This window comes from Sinocyclocheilus grahami, unplaced genomic scaffold (assembly GCF_001515645.1).
Source record: "Sinocyclocheilus grahami isolate Dianchi unplaced genomic scaffold, SAMN03320097.WGS_v1.1 scaffold324.1, whole genome shotgun sequence".
Classification (NCBI taxonomy): domain Eukaryota; kingdom Metazoa; phylum Chordata; class Actinopteri; order Cypriniformes; family Cyprinidae; genus Sinocyclocheilus; species Sinocyclocheilus grahami.
This window is the reverse complement of record NW_015505503.1, coordinates 51468-72190: the sequence shown is the minus strand read 5'-3', so window position 1 is coordinate 72190 and position 20723 is coordinate 51468. Positions and strand designations below refer to the sequence as shown.

Genomic DNA, 20723 nt, shown 5'->3' with positions numbered 1-20723 from the left:
TATTGTGTGTATATATATATATATATATATATATATATATATATATATATATATATATATATATATATATATATATAAAATTATAAATATAAATGAAGATATGCATCAATGGCATGTTTTCCAATTTTTTGGGAAAATATTTGTTCATAGATGTGTATGTTGAAACTTATGTTTCCGTGTCATTCTCTCAGCTTGATGTTAACCGTTGGGCAGAGCAACCACTGGGCACGGTTCCCTCTAGAGGTGTGGAGACCTTATTTTGAGATTCGAAAAAAACATTATGCACTATTTTTTGTGTTTAATATGACAAACTTCCACCCTTTCACCTCAGGCCCCTCCCCTCAGCCCAGTCGTTCCACCTCCATCTCAGGATTGGCCGGAGGCAGAGTGATGCGAGCACTGGTGCCCCACCCTCCCTCTGCAAACTCCACCCTCCTCCCATTCTCCCGAGAAGAAACCATCACCCTACTCATTAAAGAGCCGAGGAACGGCTGGCTGTTCGGCTGCTCTGACAGCTCTGGACGGTGAGAGAAGTTTCACACCTTAATCCACACCATGTCTACTTTAATCCGGATACATATGAATACAGCGTTATCAAAATGATCTGTCCACAAGCTTTTCCAAAAGTTTCTCGTCAACACTGAAATGTCAGAAAATGATCAAATCATCTGTGCATATGTAAAACATAATAATAAAAGCTCACTGAGATGATACTGAGAGACCAGACATAATAAAGTTCTCATGCTATTCTTCTGGCATTATTATTTTATTAGCAAAATATCTCACCAAGTGATCACAGTTGCCGTCATGTTTTGCCACAGGACAGTAATTGTGAGTAAATACTCAGAAAGTAACATTTATTTTTAGCAACACTATGAAAGTGAATAACTCTTAGCAGGCGTATACTGGTAGTATTTAGATATCTATCAGTACAATATGCATCACATGCCTAAACATGCGCTATTTTAAAATGCTTCTGTTTTTACAGCCCACAACTGCAACATGAACATGGCATTTTTTAATTTTATCCACACAGGAAAGCGTCATCTAAAAGCTCAGTTTTCACAAGACAAAAATGCTGTCTCAGTGTGGATGGAAGGCCAATACATAGAGAAAAAGATGCATTTTCAAATGTATCTGGATTAGTGTAGTAGAAATAGCCTTAGACTAAGCTTTTAACAATAAAGTCCTAAATTCAAACTTCAGTGTCCATTCATGAAATGGAGAGTTCTCTTCAGTAATGCATTAAAATACACATACAGCACTCAGATGGACCACCTGATTTTGTTTCCCGTTCATTCAATGTGCATTATTCAGGCAAGGCTGGTTCCCTGCTGCTTACGTAGGCCCCATGGATGAACCACCTGGACCACCTGATTCAAGGTAAGCCAATACTGCACATTTCCCAACACCTGCGCATCAGTCTCATGATCTTTGACCTCTTTCTCTGTTCAGTAGCAGCTCTTTCAGACGCAGCAGCAGTATGAGTAACCTCCTCGACCAACCTGTGAGCAGAAGCCAACAAACAGCTCCGACTTTACCTCCGCCACCGCCGCCAGCTCCGTCAACCAGATCCAGCAATTCCCGGCCGGTCACTCCCACCCCTTCGGAAAACAGAGTAAGACCTGTTCAAATCAACATAAGCAGCATTACAGGGATAGTTCACCCAAAAATGAAAATGCTGTCATTATTTACTCACTCTCACTCTGTATGAGTTTCTTTCTTCTGCTGAATACAAAAGAAGACATATTGAAGAATTTGGGTAACCAAACAGTTGACAGTAGCCATTGACTTCCAAAGTATTTTTTTCTTCTTCCATGTTATGGAGGTCAATGGCTACCGTCAGCTGTTTGGCTACCAACATTTTTCAAAATATCTTTTTTTGTGCTCAACACAAGAAAGAAACTCATACAATGCCGGAACGACAAGAGGCTGAGTAAATAATGGTAGAATTTACATTTTTGGGTGAACTATCCTTTTAACAACACATTTAGTTCAGAAATGTGACATATTTCTGAATAGAAATTTTAAAAGAAAAATGTATTTATTTTTTTAAATTAATCTTTTCTAATTATATATATATATATATTCAAATTACAACTTTAAAAAAAAAAAATGCTGATGAATAAAATAAAAGAAAAATCCACTTTATCCATTTGCAAGACTGTGAAAAGTGATCTATATGACAGGTTGTTGAAGGTATTGTCAATTTCAGCCAAAAAGGAAAAAATATGTCTTGATGAAAGATTATAAAGGCAAACATTTTTGTCTTTGCATTGCAGCGCACCATTTTTTGTGTATCGCTCACATTCAGAGAAAGAACATTAGGAAAGTAAATAGGGTCCAGTTTGATTCATGCTGACTTTTATAACTGAAGAAAAGTGATCACTTTCTGTTTATTTAATCAAATAACAAATTAATATTACATGCAAAGTAAAAAAAAATGTACATGCTGCAACTGTAATGGTAGTAATCCTTTGAGTGTGTTTTACACTCTGATGTGGTTTGTGATTTAAATTTTTTTTTTTGAAGATTTGCTGATGCTCAGAATATTTTAAATCCCTGGAGAGATCCTGACTGTATGAATGTAAATGTGCAGATGAGATGAGAACAGGCTGACGTTGGATTTGAAGTGTTAGTTCTTACTGTGGCCAGCAGGGGCACTGTGGTGAAGTGCTGTTCTCCACCACACCTCATCCTGCATTTTGGTGGCTGCAAGGGGGCAGCTCTTTCTGCTGACGGTCTGTGTGTGTGTGTGTGTGTGTGTGTGTGTGTGAGAGTATGTGTGCATGTGCATGCTTTGATGTGATCCTCTGATATACCACAACAGGGCTACAATTATATATAACCCTATTGCTTGCTGTTGCATTTGTTGTGGTGTGCCGTGGCTATATATATTTGTATATATAATTGTTTTATTGAAATACTGGATAATTTTAAAAAGAGAAGCACCTGTAATATCATAATACATTGACTTAATTCTTTTTTTTTCATCTGTGTAAACTAAAATAATATAATCTTTAGTAAATTTAATATTTTTGTCCAACATAGTAATACATGATAATGTTTTGCATAGTAGAATCCACCTAGATTTTCAGTAGTTATAAAATACCAGGCTGGTTTGAATGATGTTCTCTTGCGAGAATAGTACATTTTCGTATTAGTTTAAATGATTTAGCATCAGATGCCAAATTTAAATCGCACTGCCTGATTTTCATGTGACTTTTATACATGTACTGTATATAATGTAATATACATCCATAATGCTGGGGGCCACAAAATACAAGCTAATGGGCTGAATAAGGCTCCAAAATGAGGTACCAAAAGGCGGGGGGGGGGGTTTATGATCATAATTCTTTCAAAGAATTTATGATTTTAACGCTCTAAAGAACCCTTTTCCACTGTAAAAAACCTTTTGTGCAGTGGAAAGATTCCATGGATGTTAAAAGTTAATCATAGAACCATCAATGCCACTAAAAAAACGTCTCTGGTGTTTTTTCAATGTATGCTTCAGACACGGGTCACGACGAGGCGTTCCCCATAGCGACCCCTAGAGGACGCAGTTCGAAGTTCCCATGAAAGGGAACTTTATTTTTAAGAGTGTAGGAGCAGTTAAGCAGTTAGTGTCAGTATAGTTATCTAGATTCAGTATCAGTCTCCAGGAGAAAACATCACGTTCGTCTGGTTTTGAAACAGTTCTAAAAAAATCATCAGTGCTAAATAACTTTTTTTTTTTTTTTACAGAGACAAGATAGCTATGAGTCTCGACCACAACTTTTTCCAAGGTTGGTAGAAACATGTTTCATATCCATTAACCCCCTACTTGAGTTGCTTTTTTGTTTTCTCAGACACTAATATAATATCTATGTGGTAGATATTTGTGTTTAACATGATCTTTTTTTTCTCCCTCTTTTTACAGAGGCACAAATCCATTTGCCACTGTGAAGCTGAAACCCACCAAAACCAATGACAGATCAGCTCCACGCATATGAATAATATTTCTTCACCGGCTAATCAGTGCTGCACATTTTACTGTACATTGCTCAGCTGTTTTCAAAAACATTAATTTTCCAGTGTAATCAGTACGAAGCATCACATTTAAGACTCAATGCAACTCAAGAATGATCAACGCTAGTCTTTAAAAGTTCATTAAAGCAGGTAGTTAAGATAATTTATCTTTACCTTCAGGCCGTTGGAGGGGCTGCGGCACCAAACAATTAATAACACTATATATAATGGCCTCATAAATATCTGGGCACATAAGTCACACTTAAAATGTATGAATTTCATGATGTGGCATATTCAAACAAACACTGGTTTTAGTAGATGTGTGAAGTCAGTTCTTCTCAAGTTCACACAGGTGTTCTATTAAATCACATTAACTATGGACATGTTGAACTAACATCTTATGAAACCTGACAAACTTATTTTTGTGAAATGTTTGTCTTGAAACGTGTCAAATGTCCACTTTGGTTTGATAATTTGTCATATAATGGAATCACATTTTTAAATGTGGCTTACATGTCCAAATATTTGGTAATTTCTGTGTATTTTAAAACATGACAACACTTCCTGGCTCTCTTGTCCTGTGTCCTCCAGTCCACTATAAAGAGCATCAGGGTTTGTGTGCTGGAGTTGTGTTGACTAAGCAGGAAAAGTAAATGCAGGTCAGCTCAAGTGCTTTTAAGTGCTGATATAAGTGTGTCTTTTCATCTTTACATTTTTAAATAATTGTATATGATATGCATTATGTAAGCAAAACACTTCTTAAAGCATCACGTGTCCTCCAAATGCATTTTATAAATGTATACTGTCATATTTGCTGCCATTGGGGCTGGTTTAACTACAGTTCTGTGTGGTCTGAGTCTGGGACCCCCTAGCATCTGTGATAAGTGACTATCGGTCTCTCTCCCACTCTGTACTTGAACTTTGTCTCTCGGCTCAGTTAATTCATCTGACGTGTCCAATTATAAGCTGCCCTTAAATTGGCTGTTCTGTCTGCTTAAGTGCCTGTAAAGTAAATGTTCATTTTAACCTCGACAGTAATTGGTGTGACCTTCTCCTGAGGTGTCAAGCCCATTAGTACAAACCCATTTGTAGGGATGTTTTGTATTTCATCAGGAAGTTTTTTTTTCTTGCTTAATTGATGCTGAATAATCCAAACAGAAATATGTGCCTATAAAACAAATCCCCAGTGATTACAGGAAAAGATAAAGTCTATCCTGTAAATATCCCAAACTAATTCTTTACATCTTGATCTGTTTAACAAATAAAATGTAAAGTCGATTCAGTGTCTCTGAATGGGTCATTTATTAAGTGTTTGAGTGGTCTGTTGTTAGGGAGTAACTAACTAAAAGTAGCAATGCCACTAACTTTTTCACATCCCATTTTATCACCAACGTTTACCATCCAACCTGACCGAACTGGAGAGGATCTGCAAGGAGGGATGGCAGAGGATCCCCAAATCCAGGTGTGACAAACTTGTTGCATCTTTCCCAAAAAGACTCATGGCTGTATTAGATCAAAAGGGTGCTTCTACTAAATACTGAGCAAAGGGTCTGAATACTTAGGACCATGTGATATTTCAGTTTTTCTTTTTTAATAAATCTGCAAAAATGTCAACAATTCTGTGTTTTTCTGTCAATATGGGGTGCTGTGTGTACATTAATGATGAAAAAAAATTCACTTAAATGATTTTAGCAAATGGCTGCAATATAACAAAGAGTGAAAAATTTAAGGGGGTCTGAATACTTTCCGTACCCACTGTATAAATATATATATATGTATGTTGTGTGTCAGATGTCAGGATTGTGCAGCATTCAGAATTTAAATTGAGAATTACTTTTAAATTCTAATTAAATTCCTGAATTAGAATTGAGATAGAAAACTTAGAATTTAAATTAAAATTTGAATGAGAGGAATTAAAATAAAAAATGAACTGAAATATAAAGAAATTCATATAACTCTCATTATAGATAGATAGATAGATAGATAGATACTGTAGATAGTACAATAGAGAGAGAGAGAGATGATAGATAAATTTCACTGAATTACAATTTATTTAATTCCTCTTAATCCTGCCATTCAAATTCCAATTCCAACTTCCTGTGGGGTGTGGCCAATTCCATTTAAATACACACCCATGAATTAAAAGAGAAAGTTATTCCTGTAATTCAAAATTTTGCAACCCTGTCAGGACATACCATACTTCCACCTAATTATAAAAAAAAAAAGAGAGAGAACACAAATAGATTCATTACACACTGGAACTCTTGAGGCATTGTCTCTTTATTTTGTTTTCTTTCACAACTTGACCTCTTCTTTTGGTGTGTTTCACAATGGTTATAACCGGAGAGATGGAGAGAGTTTGGAGGGGAGGAGAGGAACGAAAGATCAATGCGAGAGATACAAGGAAGATAAAGACAGACGAAGAATTGTGGATGATGGAGAATGCATTGTTTTCTTTTCTAATATATCTACATATTGCCGGCATGAGGTTTTGTCCTGTTAAAGGTCTCTTGATCTATACACTAGCAGAAACACTCACTTTTGTATAAAAAGGAAAATAAATAGCATGAAGGTCAGTTTGTGTGTCTGTGTGTAGGGAGGTGTTCAGGATGGGGCGTACAAGCGTGTGAGGGTGTGTGTAAGGGAGTGTGTGTGTGTGTGTGTGTGTGTGTGTGTGTCTGTGCTTCAGGGGCGTTACGCTGAGGTCGAGGTCAAAGGGTCATAAGGTATGAACAGGCCAAGTATTTGAGTCACTTATTCACGAACCAGAGCAGTAAACTCTGAAACAAGAAGAGAAAGAGATTATTGGCATTTTTTGCATAATATGGGTTAGTATAAGCATCATATTCATAAGGGCTCCAGACTGCAACTAAAATGTTGTAAGTGCAATAAATAAATAAATAAATGCCACAATAATTTAAAATGTAATCAGTTTTGAAAACTTTGTGTGCATCCATATACAGTTTTGTGAGATATCACAGAATAAGAATAAAGGTGTCTGATTCAAATGACTCTAATGAAAAAGCTATTTTTAATCAGTCATTCTAAAAGATTCATACTAGTACTTTTTTATATTTTAAAAAGAAAGTGTTTTCATATCTTATCACTTATCAAAGTCAGGGCTCCCATGGTGCCCCCTCAAAAAAAAAAAAAAAAAAAAAAAAAAATAGATGCATGACGCCCCTGGTGTTATGGCGTATTACTTTCATTTTACCTGCTGCTCCAATCTTTCCATCTCCATCTTTGTCCGCAGCCTGCAGGAATGCTTTGGTCTCCTTATCGGTCAGGTCTCTCCCATCTGTAGCAAAATGCTTCAAAACAAACCTGCACAGAGGAAACAAAGAGAGTCTAACAGCTTTCAAATGTACTGTGTGCTCGCCCTTAACATTGAGAGTTTCATTACAAATCTTACTGGTAACAAGCTGGTTTGCTTGTAGTGTAGAAATGGTGTAATCTTACTTAAGTTCCTCTTCCTCTATAAAGCCGCTATTGTCTGCATCTAGGACATAGAAAGCCTTCTTCACATCGTCAGCTGACTTCGCCTTCAGTCCGACCATCTCAAAAAACCTCTTGTGGTCGAATGAGTCGACAGCTACAAGAAGGTCACAAAAAGAGAGAGAATGAATGACGTTTTGGCCAGAAACTAGGACGAGTTTACATGAAAAAGGGAATTCTGCCATCATTTTGTTGAATGCAAAAGGTGAATTTTCTCTTGATATAATGAAAGTAAATAGAGTTTGGGACTGTCAAGCTTCAAACAGAACAAAACAAGCACCATAAATGCATCATAAATATGGTCTGTACTATTTGTGCACTACGTGTTTTGAAGTCATATAATAGTAAACAGACTGAATAAACAGACTTAAGGTTTGGATCCCTTAAAACCTGCCCTTTGCTTTGGCTCTCAAATCAAATATGTTGCATTAGCCAGGTATGAGTGGAAGATTTCAGTAAAATTGCTTGAAGTGCATGAGTCATGTGAAACACTTTTATAGTGCTTCTTTGTCCTTTTAGAGTTGAATGGCCCCAGTCCCCATAACTTTCATTATAATAAAAAGAACCAGGATATTAAACAACAATTTTGGCTTCCAACAATTGTAAAAACAAGATAACAAAGACAAAACAATTATTGGGCTGTGTGACGAGAGGGGTGGGGCCGAGAGCCGAGGGAATGGAGCGAGGCCGGTGGAGTAACCTGCGCCACTCACCGGTCTCGAGTCCCACGGAGGAGCTCCGGAAGGATAAAAGGAGGAGTGACAACAGTGTTGGAGGAGAGAGGACCAGGCCTGGATTTTATTTTGTGTTTTGGTACTGTTTGTGTGCGACAGTACTATTTTGTGTTTATTTTATTATTAAAGTTTTGTTTGAATGTTCGCCGGTTCCCGCCTCCTTCTTCCCGAACTACGAACTTTGTTACATTGGTGCCGAAACACGGGAAGAAGGAGGCGGGAGCCGGCGAACATTTAAACACTTTAATAAAATAAACAAACACAAGTAAAGTAAAGCGGCAGCCCCTCGCGGACGACTGCCACACACAAAATAAAATCCAGGCCTGGTCCTCTCTCCTCCAACACTGTCATCACTCCTCCTTTTATACTTCCGGAGCTCCACCGTGGGACTCGAGACCGGTGAGTGGCGCAGGTTACTCCACCGGCCTCGCTCCGTTCCCACGGCTCTCGGCCCCGCCCCTCTCGTCACATGCTGCTTTCCATTTTGCAATAATGCTCTCGTTTGTCATTTACATTATAAATCCAGCTAAAGTGGTTTTTAGTTAGCCCTTCCCTAAATGTTTAGTAGTTTTCAGCAGGTTAAATAAATGTAAAAAACATTTTAAATTTTATATGATGCATTGTGCGTGTGTATATATACAGTATATATAGTGCTGCTTGAAAGTTTGTGAACCCTTTAGAATTTTCTATATTTCTGCATAAATATGACCCAAAACATAATCAGATTTTTGCACAAGTCCTGAAAGTAGACAAAGAGAACCCCATCAAACAAATATTTTCTTTGTAATTTATTTATTGAGAAAAATTATCCAGATTTACATATCTGTGCAGTGCAAAAGTATGTGAATCTTTGCTTTCAGTATCTGGTCTGACCCCCTTTTGCAGCAATAACTGCAGGTAAATGTTTCTTGTAACTGCTGATCGGCTTGTAGGAATTCTAGCCCCTTCCTCAGTACAGAACCACTTCAACTCTGTGATGTTGGTGGGTTTCCTCCTATGAACTGCTTGCTTCAGCTCCTTCCACAACATTTCAATTGGATTAAGGTCCAGACTTTGACTCTGTCATTCCAAAACTTTAACTTTGTTCTTCTTTAACCATTCTTTGGGAGAACGACTTGTGTTCTTGGGGTTGTTGTCTTGTTGTATGGCCCACTTTCTCTTGAGATTCAGTTCATGGATAGGTGTCCGGACAGTTTCCTTTAGAATTTGCTGGTATAATTCAGAATTCATTGTTCCATCAATGATGGCAAGCTGTCCTGGCCCAGATGCAGAAAACCATGATACTACCACCACCATTTTTCACAGATGGGATAAGGTTGTTATGCTTGAATGCAGTGTGTTCTTTTCTCCAAACATAACGCTTCTCATTTAAACCAAAAAGTTATATTTTGGTCTCATCCGTCCACAAAACATTTATCCAATAGCCCTCTGGCTTGTCCACATGATCTTTAGCAAACTGCAGACGGGCAGCAATGTTCTTTTTGGACAGCAGTGACTTTCTCCTTGCAACTCTACCATGCACACCATGGGTGTTCAGTGTTCTCCTGATGGTGGACTCATGAACATTAGCCAATGTGAGAAAGGCCTTTAGTTGCTTAGAAGTTACCCTGGGTTCCTTTGCGACCTTGTGGACTATTACACGTCTTGCTTTTGAAGTGATCTTTGTTTGGTGGACCACTTCTGGGGAGGGTAACAATGGTCTTGAATTTCCTCCATTTGTACAGCTGTCTGACTGTGGATTTGTGGAGTCCAAACTCTTTAGAGGTGGTTTTGTAACCTTTTCCAACCTGATGAGCAACAACAACTCGTTTTCTGAGGTCCTCAGAGATCTCCTTTGTTTGTGCCACGATTCACTTCCACAAACATGGTCAGACTTTGATAGATCCCTGTTCTTTAAATAAAACAGGGCAGGCAATGACACCTGATTTTCTGATCATTTCACTGAATGAAAACACCTCTGAACAGATGGACTCTTAATTTCACTTTCAAATTAACTGCTGATCCTAGAGATTCACATACTTTTGCACCGCACAGATATGTAACTCTGGATAATTTTTCTCAATAAATAAATTACAAAGAAAATATTTTTGTCTCATTTGTTTGAGTGGGTTCTTTTTGTCTACCTTCAGGACTTGTGCAAAAATCTGATGATGTTTTGGGTCATATTTATGCAGAAATATAGAAAATTCTAAAGGGTTCACAAACTTTCAAGCAGCACTGTATATACAGTATGTGACCCTGGACCACAAAACCAGTCTTAAGATTCAATTTTTTTAAATTGTGATTTATACATCAATGAATAAATAAACTTTCCATTGATGTAGGGTTTGTTAGGATAGGATAATATTTGGCCGAGATACAACTATTTGAAAATCTGGAATCTGAGGGTGCAAAAAAAAAAATCTAAATATTGAGAAAATCGCCTTTAAAGTTGTCCACATGAAGTCTTTAGCAATGCATATTACTAATCAAAAATGTAGTTTTGATATATTTACAGTAGGAAATTTACAAAATATCTTCATGGAACATGATCTTTCCTTAATATCCTAATGATTTTTGGCAGAAAAGAAAAATCAATAATTTTGACCCAATGTATTTTTGGCTATTGCTACAAATAAACCCCAGCGACTTAAGACTGGTTTTGTGGTCCAGGGTCACACACACACACACACACATATATAAAGGAAATCCATGTTTGAGACACTGCAAAAGACGTGAAATGTGATTGCAATGGTCAAAGACATCCATCTAGCAAACAGACAAAAGGGAAAAAACAGCGCAGCTGAATGAAAAATGCTTTCTGTGTGAAAAGCCTCTAAAAAAGAGGTGGTTTTATATCAGTTATAAACATTGTGATTACTCTTTCTGCATATTATTTGTTTTTCAGTTTTTCAAACCATATTTTAGAGTAAGAGAACTCAAGATGGCACGTCACAATCACCTTTAAATACATCCAGGGCTTTCTTAATGTCATCAGAGTTGAGGATGCTGTTCATCGCCATTTCTACAACTGCAAAAAGAGATGCAGACAGAGAAAGAGAAAGGAAAATCAGCATTGATATACTGTATAGTAAAAAAGCAATGCAACGTGAAACTATGCCGCTGACCAGCACAAGACCATAAAGAGAAATAACTGATAAAAGGCCTTCAAGAATTCATAAATGATGAACTAGTGTCGAGGGGTGAGAGGATGCCTAACACCTGACGTGTGTGTGTGTATGTGATTCTTTTAAACCACACAACTCCGGTCCAACTCCAGATCAGAGGGGAAAACATCTTGAAGGCTTCTATATCTCACTCTATGACTCACAGGTTTAGACTTTGATAGTAAGCTAATAGACTGTACTGCTCAGTTTTTCAAGGTTCTTAAAGGGACAGTTCACCCAAAAATGGACATTATGTCATCTCATAACCAATTGTATATGTGCAAATTCAAATCATTAAGATTCAAAATCAATAAGATTTGAGTGAATCATTCAAGTCATATTTGGTACTGTTAAGATTCATTTTTAGGTGTTTTTGTCATGTTTGAAGATTGACTACCCTTGGTCACCATTTACTTTCATTGTACTGTATGGAAAAGAGCAAAGTGAACCTCCTGCTAGTGCTATTTTGTTATCACTGATATACTATTACAGTTTCATTGAATGTTTCATGAATTACATTTGATATACTTTACTTAAACTGTAATTGAAGTTGTAGTAATTTTGTTATTGTATTAATTTTAGTTTTTTTTAGTCTTAGTTATTTTATTACTTTAACTAAACAATGCCATTGCAACTAATAAAATAATATCATTTTTAAAATATATATTTAATACATTAATTTAATTTTAATTTATATATTTAATATATTTAAATTTAGTTTTATTTCAACTAACAAAATGTTTTTTTTTTTTATAGTTTTACTTAAGTTTTAATTATAGATGGGGTTTACTTATAGTTTAATTAACAATAATAACCCTCCTCTGTGGTCTACAGAAAAAAGAAAGCCATTAGTGGTTTGGAGAGACATGAGGCTGAGTAAATGATGACAGAATTTTTATTTTTGGTTGAACTATCCCTTTTAGACAGATGATAAGTTATGGTCAGACTTGTGTAATCCTTCTTCTTAAAAACTTTTCCTAAATGGTTTTTAGCAATCTTCTCTGCTTCCTTGGTTTACCTCAACTGATTGATAGTACTTCACCTGCCCCCAGTTAAAAACTCCTCATTGTCCTTTTCCCCATACCTTGCAGTATGGGTAATGTGCAGGTGCACAGAGAAAGTACAGACTGTATTTTTTCCTTTCAGCTGGCTCCTCGTTTCATTGATCTGGACCAGGTGGAGGTCTGATGGACAAAAACGAGCTTCAGCTCTGCTGACTGGAATGCAGCGCAGCTGCTGACTTTCCTCAATGACGTTTGGCACAGCGAGATCTGCTCAATGAATGTGAAGGTTTAATGTGGACGCCAGCTGAGCTGGCAAAGCCAAACATGCAGCACAACTGTTTTCAACATTGTAATAATAAGAAATGTTTCTTGAGCAGCAAATCAGCATATTAGAATGATTTCTGAAGAATCACGTGACACTGAAGACTGGAGTAATGATGCTGACAATTCAGCTTTGACAACACAGGAATAAATTACATTTAAAAACATTTAAAAAGAAAAGTTATTTTAAATTGTAATAATATTTAACAGTACTACTGTTTTTACTGTATTTTTGGGCAACACAAATGCAGACTTGATGAGCATTAGACGCTTTCAAAAACCGATCCCAAACTTTTGAACGAAAGTGTATGTATGTACAGTATGCATAGCGCCTCCACATTGTGCTCTGAGTGGGTTTGATTACATAGACCTAACACTTGTGGGCTTTGTGCAGTGCTTATCAACCTACTCTAGCTCTGCTTGGACCAATCCAGAACCTGAGATCCAGATGAATAGAAAGATTACATGTGTCATTTACTATAGATGACACTTTTATACAAAGCTACTTACCCTCCTCATATAAAAAGTGAACAAAGTGACGTGACATGTGGCCAAGTATGGTGACCCATACTTGGAATTAGTGCTCTGCAATTAACCCATCCAAAGTGCACACACACAGCAGTGAACACACACACACAGCAGTGAACACACACCCAGAGCAGTGGGCAGCCATTTTTTTGCTGCGGCGCCCGGGGAGCAGTTGGGGGTTGGGTTTGCTCAAGGGCACCTCAGTCGTGGTATTGAAGGTGGGAGAAAGCGCTGTACATTCACTCCCCCCACCTACAATCCCTGCCGGTACGAGACTCGAACCCACAACCTTTGGGTTACGAGTCCGACTCTCTAATCATTAGGCCACGACTTCCCCCCCTCTCTGATACAACCAGGGATATAAAATAACTTGTTCCCTACAATGCTGATACTTTATTGATCACTTTCTCATGGTCTGAACCACAACCTTTCAGTTATCCTCCAAGATATTTAGTCAATAGGCTTCCATGCCTCTTAAATATCTATCTATCTATCTATCTATCTATCTATCTATCTATCTCTTCATCTGTCTGTCAATCTCAAGAAAGCCTAAAAAAAGAACCTCCAAACATCCTTAAAGTTTTTAAAAACGTTTTTCCCCCAACATTTTTCAAACAAGGCTATCAAGTCACGATTCAGAGTCAAATTGCAAATCAGTATCCTGTTTGCTACCTTAATCGAAATTAAAATGGAATTTAAAACGCGTTCTCTATTCAATTCAGAATGCAGAATCCACACACATACAGCACAGTACTACACAGACATAAGCGCAGCTAAGTAACTAAAGATGCAGGGGCTGTGATGTTACTGTACTGAGTCAAAGACTATAGAATACAAGGACTTTGATTGAGTATCCGAAACGTCACAGACCACGAAGCTTGAATGTTTTTCATACTTTGTTGCAAGAACGGACTGACTTTGACTCCATGTGCATAAAACCCAGCAGATTAAATTACTTTCTGCAAACTGAGCAGAATGTTAAACCTGTTCCTTTCTCCTACAGAAATGCTTTGCTCACTCTTATAAGCCTGACAGAGACTGTATGTGAGAACTGCCATTAGGCAGTTTAAAGAACAGTTTTCAGAAATGCGTTGAAATAAATATATAAATAGTCAAACGCTTATATCAAATTACAATAAATAAGTAAATTAAGAACGATTTCCCTCTGAAATGTGATAATTTTTACTAACCTTTAGTAGCAAACGAGACAGAAGAGTTGGGTTTTTACTCAATAAGTCCACTTGAAGATGTGCTACAGTCCTCATGGCAACTCTCAACTGCCATTCTGAATTAAAAAAATGCATCTTAATTCCCTTCAGTCAACACATTATAACCAGAAGTGGTACACAGGTGCGCATGCGCGACCAGAATAAAAAATGCGCTGTGTAAATATGTTCAGACCCTACCGATTGTTGACAGCTGTTAATGTACAATCACTGTTTTATATCGACTAACTTTAATACTGTATAAGATTTCCACTCAAACTGAAAGCATAAATCTAGGCGATGCACTGCCAGTTTCAGAGCAAAATGCAAAACTGACATTTCATTCGTTAACGAGCTTCACTCGCCAGTGCTAAACCCGCCAAAATAAAAGCTGGCTGATTTTCGGTTTGAAAATGATGAAAATTAATTTTAAAAAGTTGATATTAGCATTGTATTTTTAAAGGGGTCATATGATGTTGCTAAAAAGAACATTATTTTGTGTATTTGGTGTAATGAAATGTGTATGCGGTTTAAGGTTAAAAAAACACATTATTTTCCACATACTGTACATTATTGTTTCTCCTCTATGCCCCGTCTTTCTGAAACGTGTCGATTTTTACAAACCTCATCGGTCTGAAAAGCGCGGTGTGCTCTGATTGGCCAGCTATCCAGTGCATTGTGATTGGCTGAATACCTCAAGCGTGTGACGGAAATGTTACGCCCCTTACTATACTGTGATGCCCTGTCCGGCCAGAGCGACGAGACAAAAACATTAAAACCTATTATAAATGAGGCATTTGTTGCATCCAGTGGGGACATAATTACGGATTATAATGACTTATACTGTCTTTTTACACGTTGCGTTGCATCGCGCCGCGTAAACATAAAACTATGTCTGCATTTGTGATCGGAAAAATTACAAACAATAAGTGCTACTCTACACTGCTCAAAAAACTCGTGTTTGAATCGTCAGTGGCAAATTCTTTAAATAGAAAAAAAGTACGTACAGTCTGAGAGTCAGAACAGTAGTATTGTAGTCTACTCTACCAGGATCAGGAAACAGTCCTCCATAAAATGCTGCACACATCTGAATATTTGGGTTAAACTGTTCTGGAACAGTGTTGTAAATACAACTTAACCACTGATTTCTAGTCCTGTCCTCTTTTGGAAGGCCAAACAAAATAGTTTCGCTTTCACAACGAAACAGCATCACACACCGCGGCCTTGAGTGAGCGGAGACCGGAGGCCTAGAGTGAGATTCAACGAAGGAGCGTCCTGCGGGCTTGCGGCAACCACATGTGACGACCCCGGGCTGGACTCCGCTTTGTCAATGGTGAAAGCCGATCCGGCGATCGACAACGCGAAGTTGATGTATTTCCTCAGCGACCAGCACAGATCAGCTCCAGGCATGACGAAATGATATCGTCCTCTTTTGGAAGGCCAAACAAAATAGTTTCGCTTTCACTACGAAACATACAGCATCTTCACGACACAGCGGCGGCGGCAACAATACTATAGCGAGAATAAAAGTTACGCCTTCTTTCTTTGCGTGAACATTTGGGCGGCGTTATGCAAATCTTCCCACATCGTGACGTAGACATGTGGGGGCGTGTTAGAACGAGCCATTTTAGGTAGGTGTGGTTGACTCTTAACTTTTATAAAGAATATCTCTTTGGATTTGAGACTTTAGTCTTTGCAACTTTACAGATCTTCTTTATGCACCAAGAGCTTGTAACACTTTAAAGAGAAAGGAAAAATTGAAATCACATCATACGACCCCTTTAAGTGCACTATAAAATAACCGTATTTTCATTTTATACTCAATTTATTTTTAAATATAGTATTATCACAGATTATTTTGTTTATTATTTTCTATTATTAAAATACAAAATAAATAATAACGCAATAATACTATTATCACTATTAATAATTATTTTGTTTTTATAGTTATATTTAATGAGTCATATGTGCAGTGTGAGTACCAAACCAAATCTCTGTGCTCTCATGAGAACCAGACCGAAAAACTGTGCACCCCTGATTATAACACATTAAAGTAATAAAAAACATATAAAATACATGTACAGTTTAATACACACACACATGTAAATAATAAATAATATACAGTATATATAATATTCTTGTGACCCAAATTCAATGTGGGGGATCACACAAAGGTTTTGCTGACAGGCATAATGCTGTGAACATGGACCTCAGCCGAGGTGTCACCGTTTTTAATGCTTACTTGAGGTTACTTACTTGAGGTTACAAATTGCCAGAGTCAAAACTCTGGCAATTTGATAATACCTAGAGTATCAAAATCAACTGCGGGCGGCAGATCCTTCTCCTTTTTAGTGCCCAAACTCTGGAATAACCTACCTAACACTGTTCTGGAGGCAGACACACTCGATGTCAGTTTAAATCTAGATTAAAAACCCATCTCTTTAACCTAGCTTACACATAACACACTAACACATTTCTAATATTCAAATTTGTTAAAGGATCTTTAGGCTGCATTAATTAGGACAACCGGAACTGGGAACACTTCCCATAACACCCGATGTACTTGCTACATGGTTAGAAGAATGGCATCTACGCTAATATCAGTCTGTGTCTTTCTTATTCCGAGGTTACCGTAGCCACCAGATCCAGTTTTCGTATCCAGCCCAGATGGTGGATCAGCACCTAGAGATGACCTGTACAGCCCTGAATGTCAGCGGAGATCAGGACAACTAGATGAGCCACAAAGACAGATCTCCAGTGAGGACCTTGTCTCCTAGACCAGAGGTCCCCAACAACCGGGACGTGACCCACTACCGGGCCTCTTTTGCTATTTCCAAAACTTAATTTTAAAGCTGGTAATGGAGGCTTGAGCCATTGATAGCATTCTAATGCAGTTATTAGTGCTGTTATTAGAAAGAGAGCGAGAGACAGAGACACACAGAGAAAGAAAAAGAAAGAGAGAGAGAGCTTGTGTGAATTAGGCTACCTCTGTGCGTCCCTCAACAGTGTTCTGCAGCAGTGTCTCTAAACAGCGCAGTTATTACCTCCCTAGTGAGAAATGTCATGTGTAGCCTTTAAGTTGCTACAGTATATAGGCTAACTGATCAATTCGTCAGGGCAGCGCTGACAACACCTTATTGTGCAAACTGCGTGACCGTAGTGTGCATGTGCGAGCACGTGTGATTTCAGTAATTCCTGTGTGCTGTATAGGTACTGTATGCTAATTTCCGTTATTACAGTTAACTATGCGAAGTGATATGGAACTGTAATGTGGTCAAGAGAGATGCCTGGAACTACGTTCGCCGTGCGTTTCCCTGAAAATAATTGCACACCTCAGAACGTTCGTCAGCCAATCACATTTAAGCATTCAACGGCCCCCGTAGTATAATAGGAGTTAAACCGATCGCAGTTGATCCGTAATAGGTATGGATGAGACCCTACCGTTCAGCATGCACGTGATTCGCAGATTAATTTGCCAATTTACACGTAGGCCTACAAGCAATTTTAAACCACAAGAAGAAACGAAAGAGAGTTCAATTTGTTACTCACGCGCTGTTCTCGCACACAATCAAAGCGTGCACAAGCATAAAGACGTGTTTCAGGCAGCGTGGAAATACCGAGTTGCGTATACATACACATAAAATTAGCTTATGTCAAAAACCCTTCACGGCATTGTCATTCTCTGTGCTTTAAATATTTTTTTTCTTGCTTATCCGAAAAAATAGTCCGATCTGTGACTCAAAAAAAAAAACACAATATAATGCGTTGAACCACTATAATGCTATTATAATACTATATAATAGCCTAATAAATAAATAAATAGATATATTTGTATATTAGGCTATTTATATATGTATATATGACTACTTACTTGAAAAATGTCCCAGTTCCCCTTTTTTGTTCTTACAGGGCTTTGCCACATCTGTTTTAAAAAATAAAATACTGTTCTGCTACAGGCCTGGATTAAAGTGTGCCTTTACAACTAATCAAATCACACTGTTTATATTGTTAATCTCTGTTTCTATCTATAAACCCCTTGCTCTCTTATATCTGATTTTATTTCCTAATTTTCACACCCCTCTCGATGTCATTGGCCCTCTTTGATATCTCTCCTCACTCTCCCATCAATCTCTTGCAATAAAGCCTTGCAGATGGATCCGCACGTCTCACGTCTCGTCAGCTCTGTAACACCTGATAAGCATCTCTCTTTAATGATCCCATTCTCTCTGTTTCCATCCTCATCCACTCCTCTTCACCCTCTTCTTAACAAATGAAGTCACTCATTTAACAAAAAATACCTTAGACGGTCATTTTTGCCCTGTATGGGTCAGGTTTTGGTAAGGTTTTAATTCTACATTTTAAGACAATGACTAGATAACTAGATTATATATATATATATATATATATAATTTCAGCTTAATTTCAGTTATCAAAAATGTCTTTATTGTTTCAGTTAATGGTCATAAACCACTTGATTTGTGTATTTTACTGCATTTCATTTAACTGATTTATTTTTAACTGTTGCTACACATAGGCTGCATTTTTTATTTATATAGTAGTAGTATACATACATACATACATACATATATACATATATATATATATATATATATATATAGTATCTCACAGAAGTGAGTACACCCCTCACATTTTTGTAAATATTTTATTATATCTTTTCATGTGACACTGAAGAAATGACACTTTGCTACAATGTAAAGTAATGAGTGTGCAGCTTGTATAATCGTGTAAATTTGCTGTCCCCTCAAAATAACTCAACACACAGCCATTAATGTCTAAACTGCTGGCCACAAAAGTGAGTACACCCCTAAGTGAAAATGTCCAAATTGGGCCTAATTAGCCATTTTCTCTCCCCGGTGTCATGTGACTCATTAGTGTTACAAGGTCTCAGGTGTGAATGGGGAACAGGTGTGTTAAATTTGGTGTTATCGCTCTCACTCTCTCATACTGGTCACTGGAAGTTCAACATGGCACCTCATGGCAAAGAACTCTCTGAGGATCTGAAAAAAAGATATAGGTATATTGTTGCTCTACATAAAGATGGCGTAGGCTATATGAAGATTGCCAAGACCCTGAAACTGAGCTGCAGCACGGTGGCCAAGACCATACAGCGGTTTAACAGGACAGGTTCCACTCAGAACAGGCCTCGCCATGGTCGACCAAAGAAGTTGAGTGCTGCCAGCACTGCTGCAGAGGTTGAAGGGATGGGGGTCAACTTGTCAGTGCTCAGACCATACGCCGCATACTGCATTATTTGAAATTGTTGAGAGGTTGTTCAGGTTGTGATAACTGCGAGTAGAGAACAATAATGCACTTTTTTCCAGTCCTCTCCATGCCCGAAACGTCGGCACAAGATAATCACAAGCTGATTTTATTAACATGACTTTAGGGGGTCATGTGGGGCAAAACTAAAGACGGATTTCGTAATTACAAGGCCTTGTAAACCTTACTGTGCTGTTTGGCTTTGAACAGATTTTATATATATATATATATATATATATATATATATATATAAACTTTTCAGAAAATTAGAAATGTTGCTTTGGCAACTAAATTGAAGTTGAAGCACTAGAATTACTACTATAACTAGAAATAAATAAAAAGTAAAAACTGAACTAAACTAAAACTGGAATAAAATAAATTAAACTTTGCTAAAAATTGAAAACTAAAAAGAAAACTGAAAACATAAAAATGTAATCTTATTCAAAATATTCAAAATATAATAGTATACAAATATTAAAATATCACTGATACAAAATAACTTATGATGCTGTGAAAGACACAATGACCTGCAATGTTTGTCACAAATATACAAGGAAAAAACTGTTAATTATTCCAATTATCATAGGGTAATAAAGGGTCTAAATTAAAAAATGCAAAAATACAGTTTAATTCTACTACTACTACTACTACTACTACTACTACTACTACTAATAACTTTATTAAATTTAAGATTTTAACTGCATTTTCCTAATGGTCCCAGGCAGCCATGTAAAAAAAATTAATTAAATAAAGTTGATTAATTTAATTTATTTTTACCCAGGGAAAAATAAAAAATTAAGACCCTTCAATGCCCATTCAACCAGAAATACAAATCATATAAAAACTATGTGATACTGCATTTGCTAGTTCTATATCTCTGAGGGATGGTGCTACAAGCCCTCTAGAAAACATTTTCTTCTTTGTGTCTTTCATGTCTCACGCTGTTTGTTTCCCAGAAGGCACGTTCTTCTTGTAAGGCTTCCCCTTTCCTCCCACCTCAAA

At 37.3% G+C, this 20723-nt stretch overlaps 2 protein-coding genes and 1 long non-coding RNA gene across 3 annotated transcripts in view; 2 read left to right on the top strand and 1 right to left on the bottom strand.

Moving 5' to 3' along the window:
• LOC107602320 (brain-specific angiogenesis inhibitor 1-associated protein 2-like protein 2) overlaps window positions 1–4700 on the top strand; it is a 9422-nt gene extending 4722 nt beyond the window's left edge. Inside the window, exons 9-14 of the mRNA XM_016294783.1 lie at window positions 192–243; window positions 332–524; window positions 1318–1383; window positions 1456–1618; window positions 3745–3785; window positions 3920–4700. Of these exons, the coding sequence (XP_016150269.1) occupies window positions 192–243; window positions 332–524; window positions 1318–1383; window positions 1456–1618; window positions 3745–3785; window positions 3920–3992 (588 nt within the window). The 3' untranslated portion in view covers window positions 3993–4700. The remainder of the gene's footprint in view (window positions 1–191; window positions 244–331; window positions 525–1317; window positions 1384–1455; window positions 1619–3744; window positions 3786–3919) is intronic.
• The window catches only part of LOC107602321 (uncharacterized), a 23683-nt gene extending 9046 nt beyond the window's left edge, over window positions 1–14637 (top strand). The window contains exons 2-3 of the long non-coding RNA XR_001611021.1: window positions 9135–9140; window positions 14574–14637. This is a non-coding gene — a long non-coding RNA (uncharacterized lncRNA). The remainder of the gene's footprint in view (window positions 1–9134; window positions 9141–14573) is intronic.
• Window positions 6298–12486, bottom strand: LOC107602319 (parvalbumin-7-like). Its single transcript, XM_016294782.1, has 5 exons — window positions 12468–12486; window positions 11179–11247; window positions 7468–7600; window positions 7223–7332; window positions 6298–6788 (listed from the first exon to the last, which is right to left on the bottom strand). Exons 2-5 carry the CDS (start codon window positions 11237–11239, stop codon window positions 6763–6765), a joined length of 330 nt encoding a protein of 109 aa, XP_016150268.1. The 5' UTR covers window positions 11240–11247; window positions 12468–12486; the 3' UTR covers window positions 6298–6762.
• Window positions 14638–20723: the final 6086 nt, after the last annotated feature.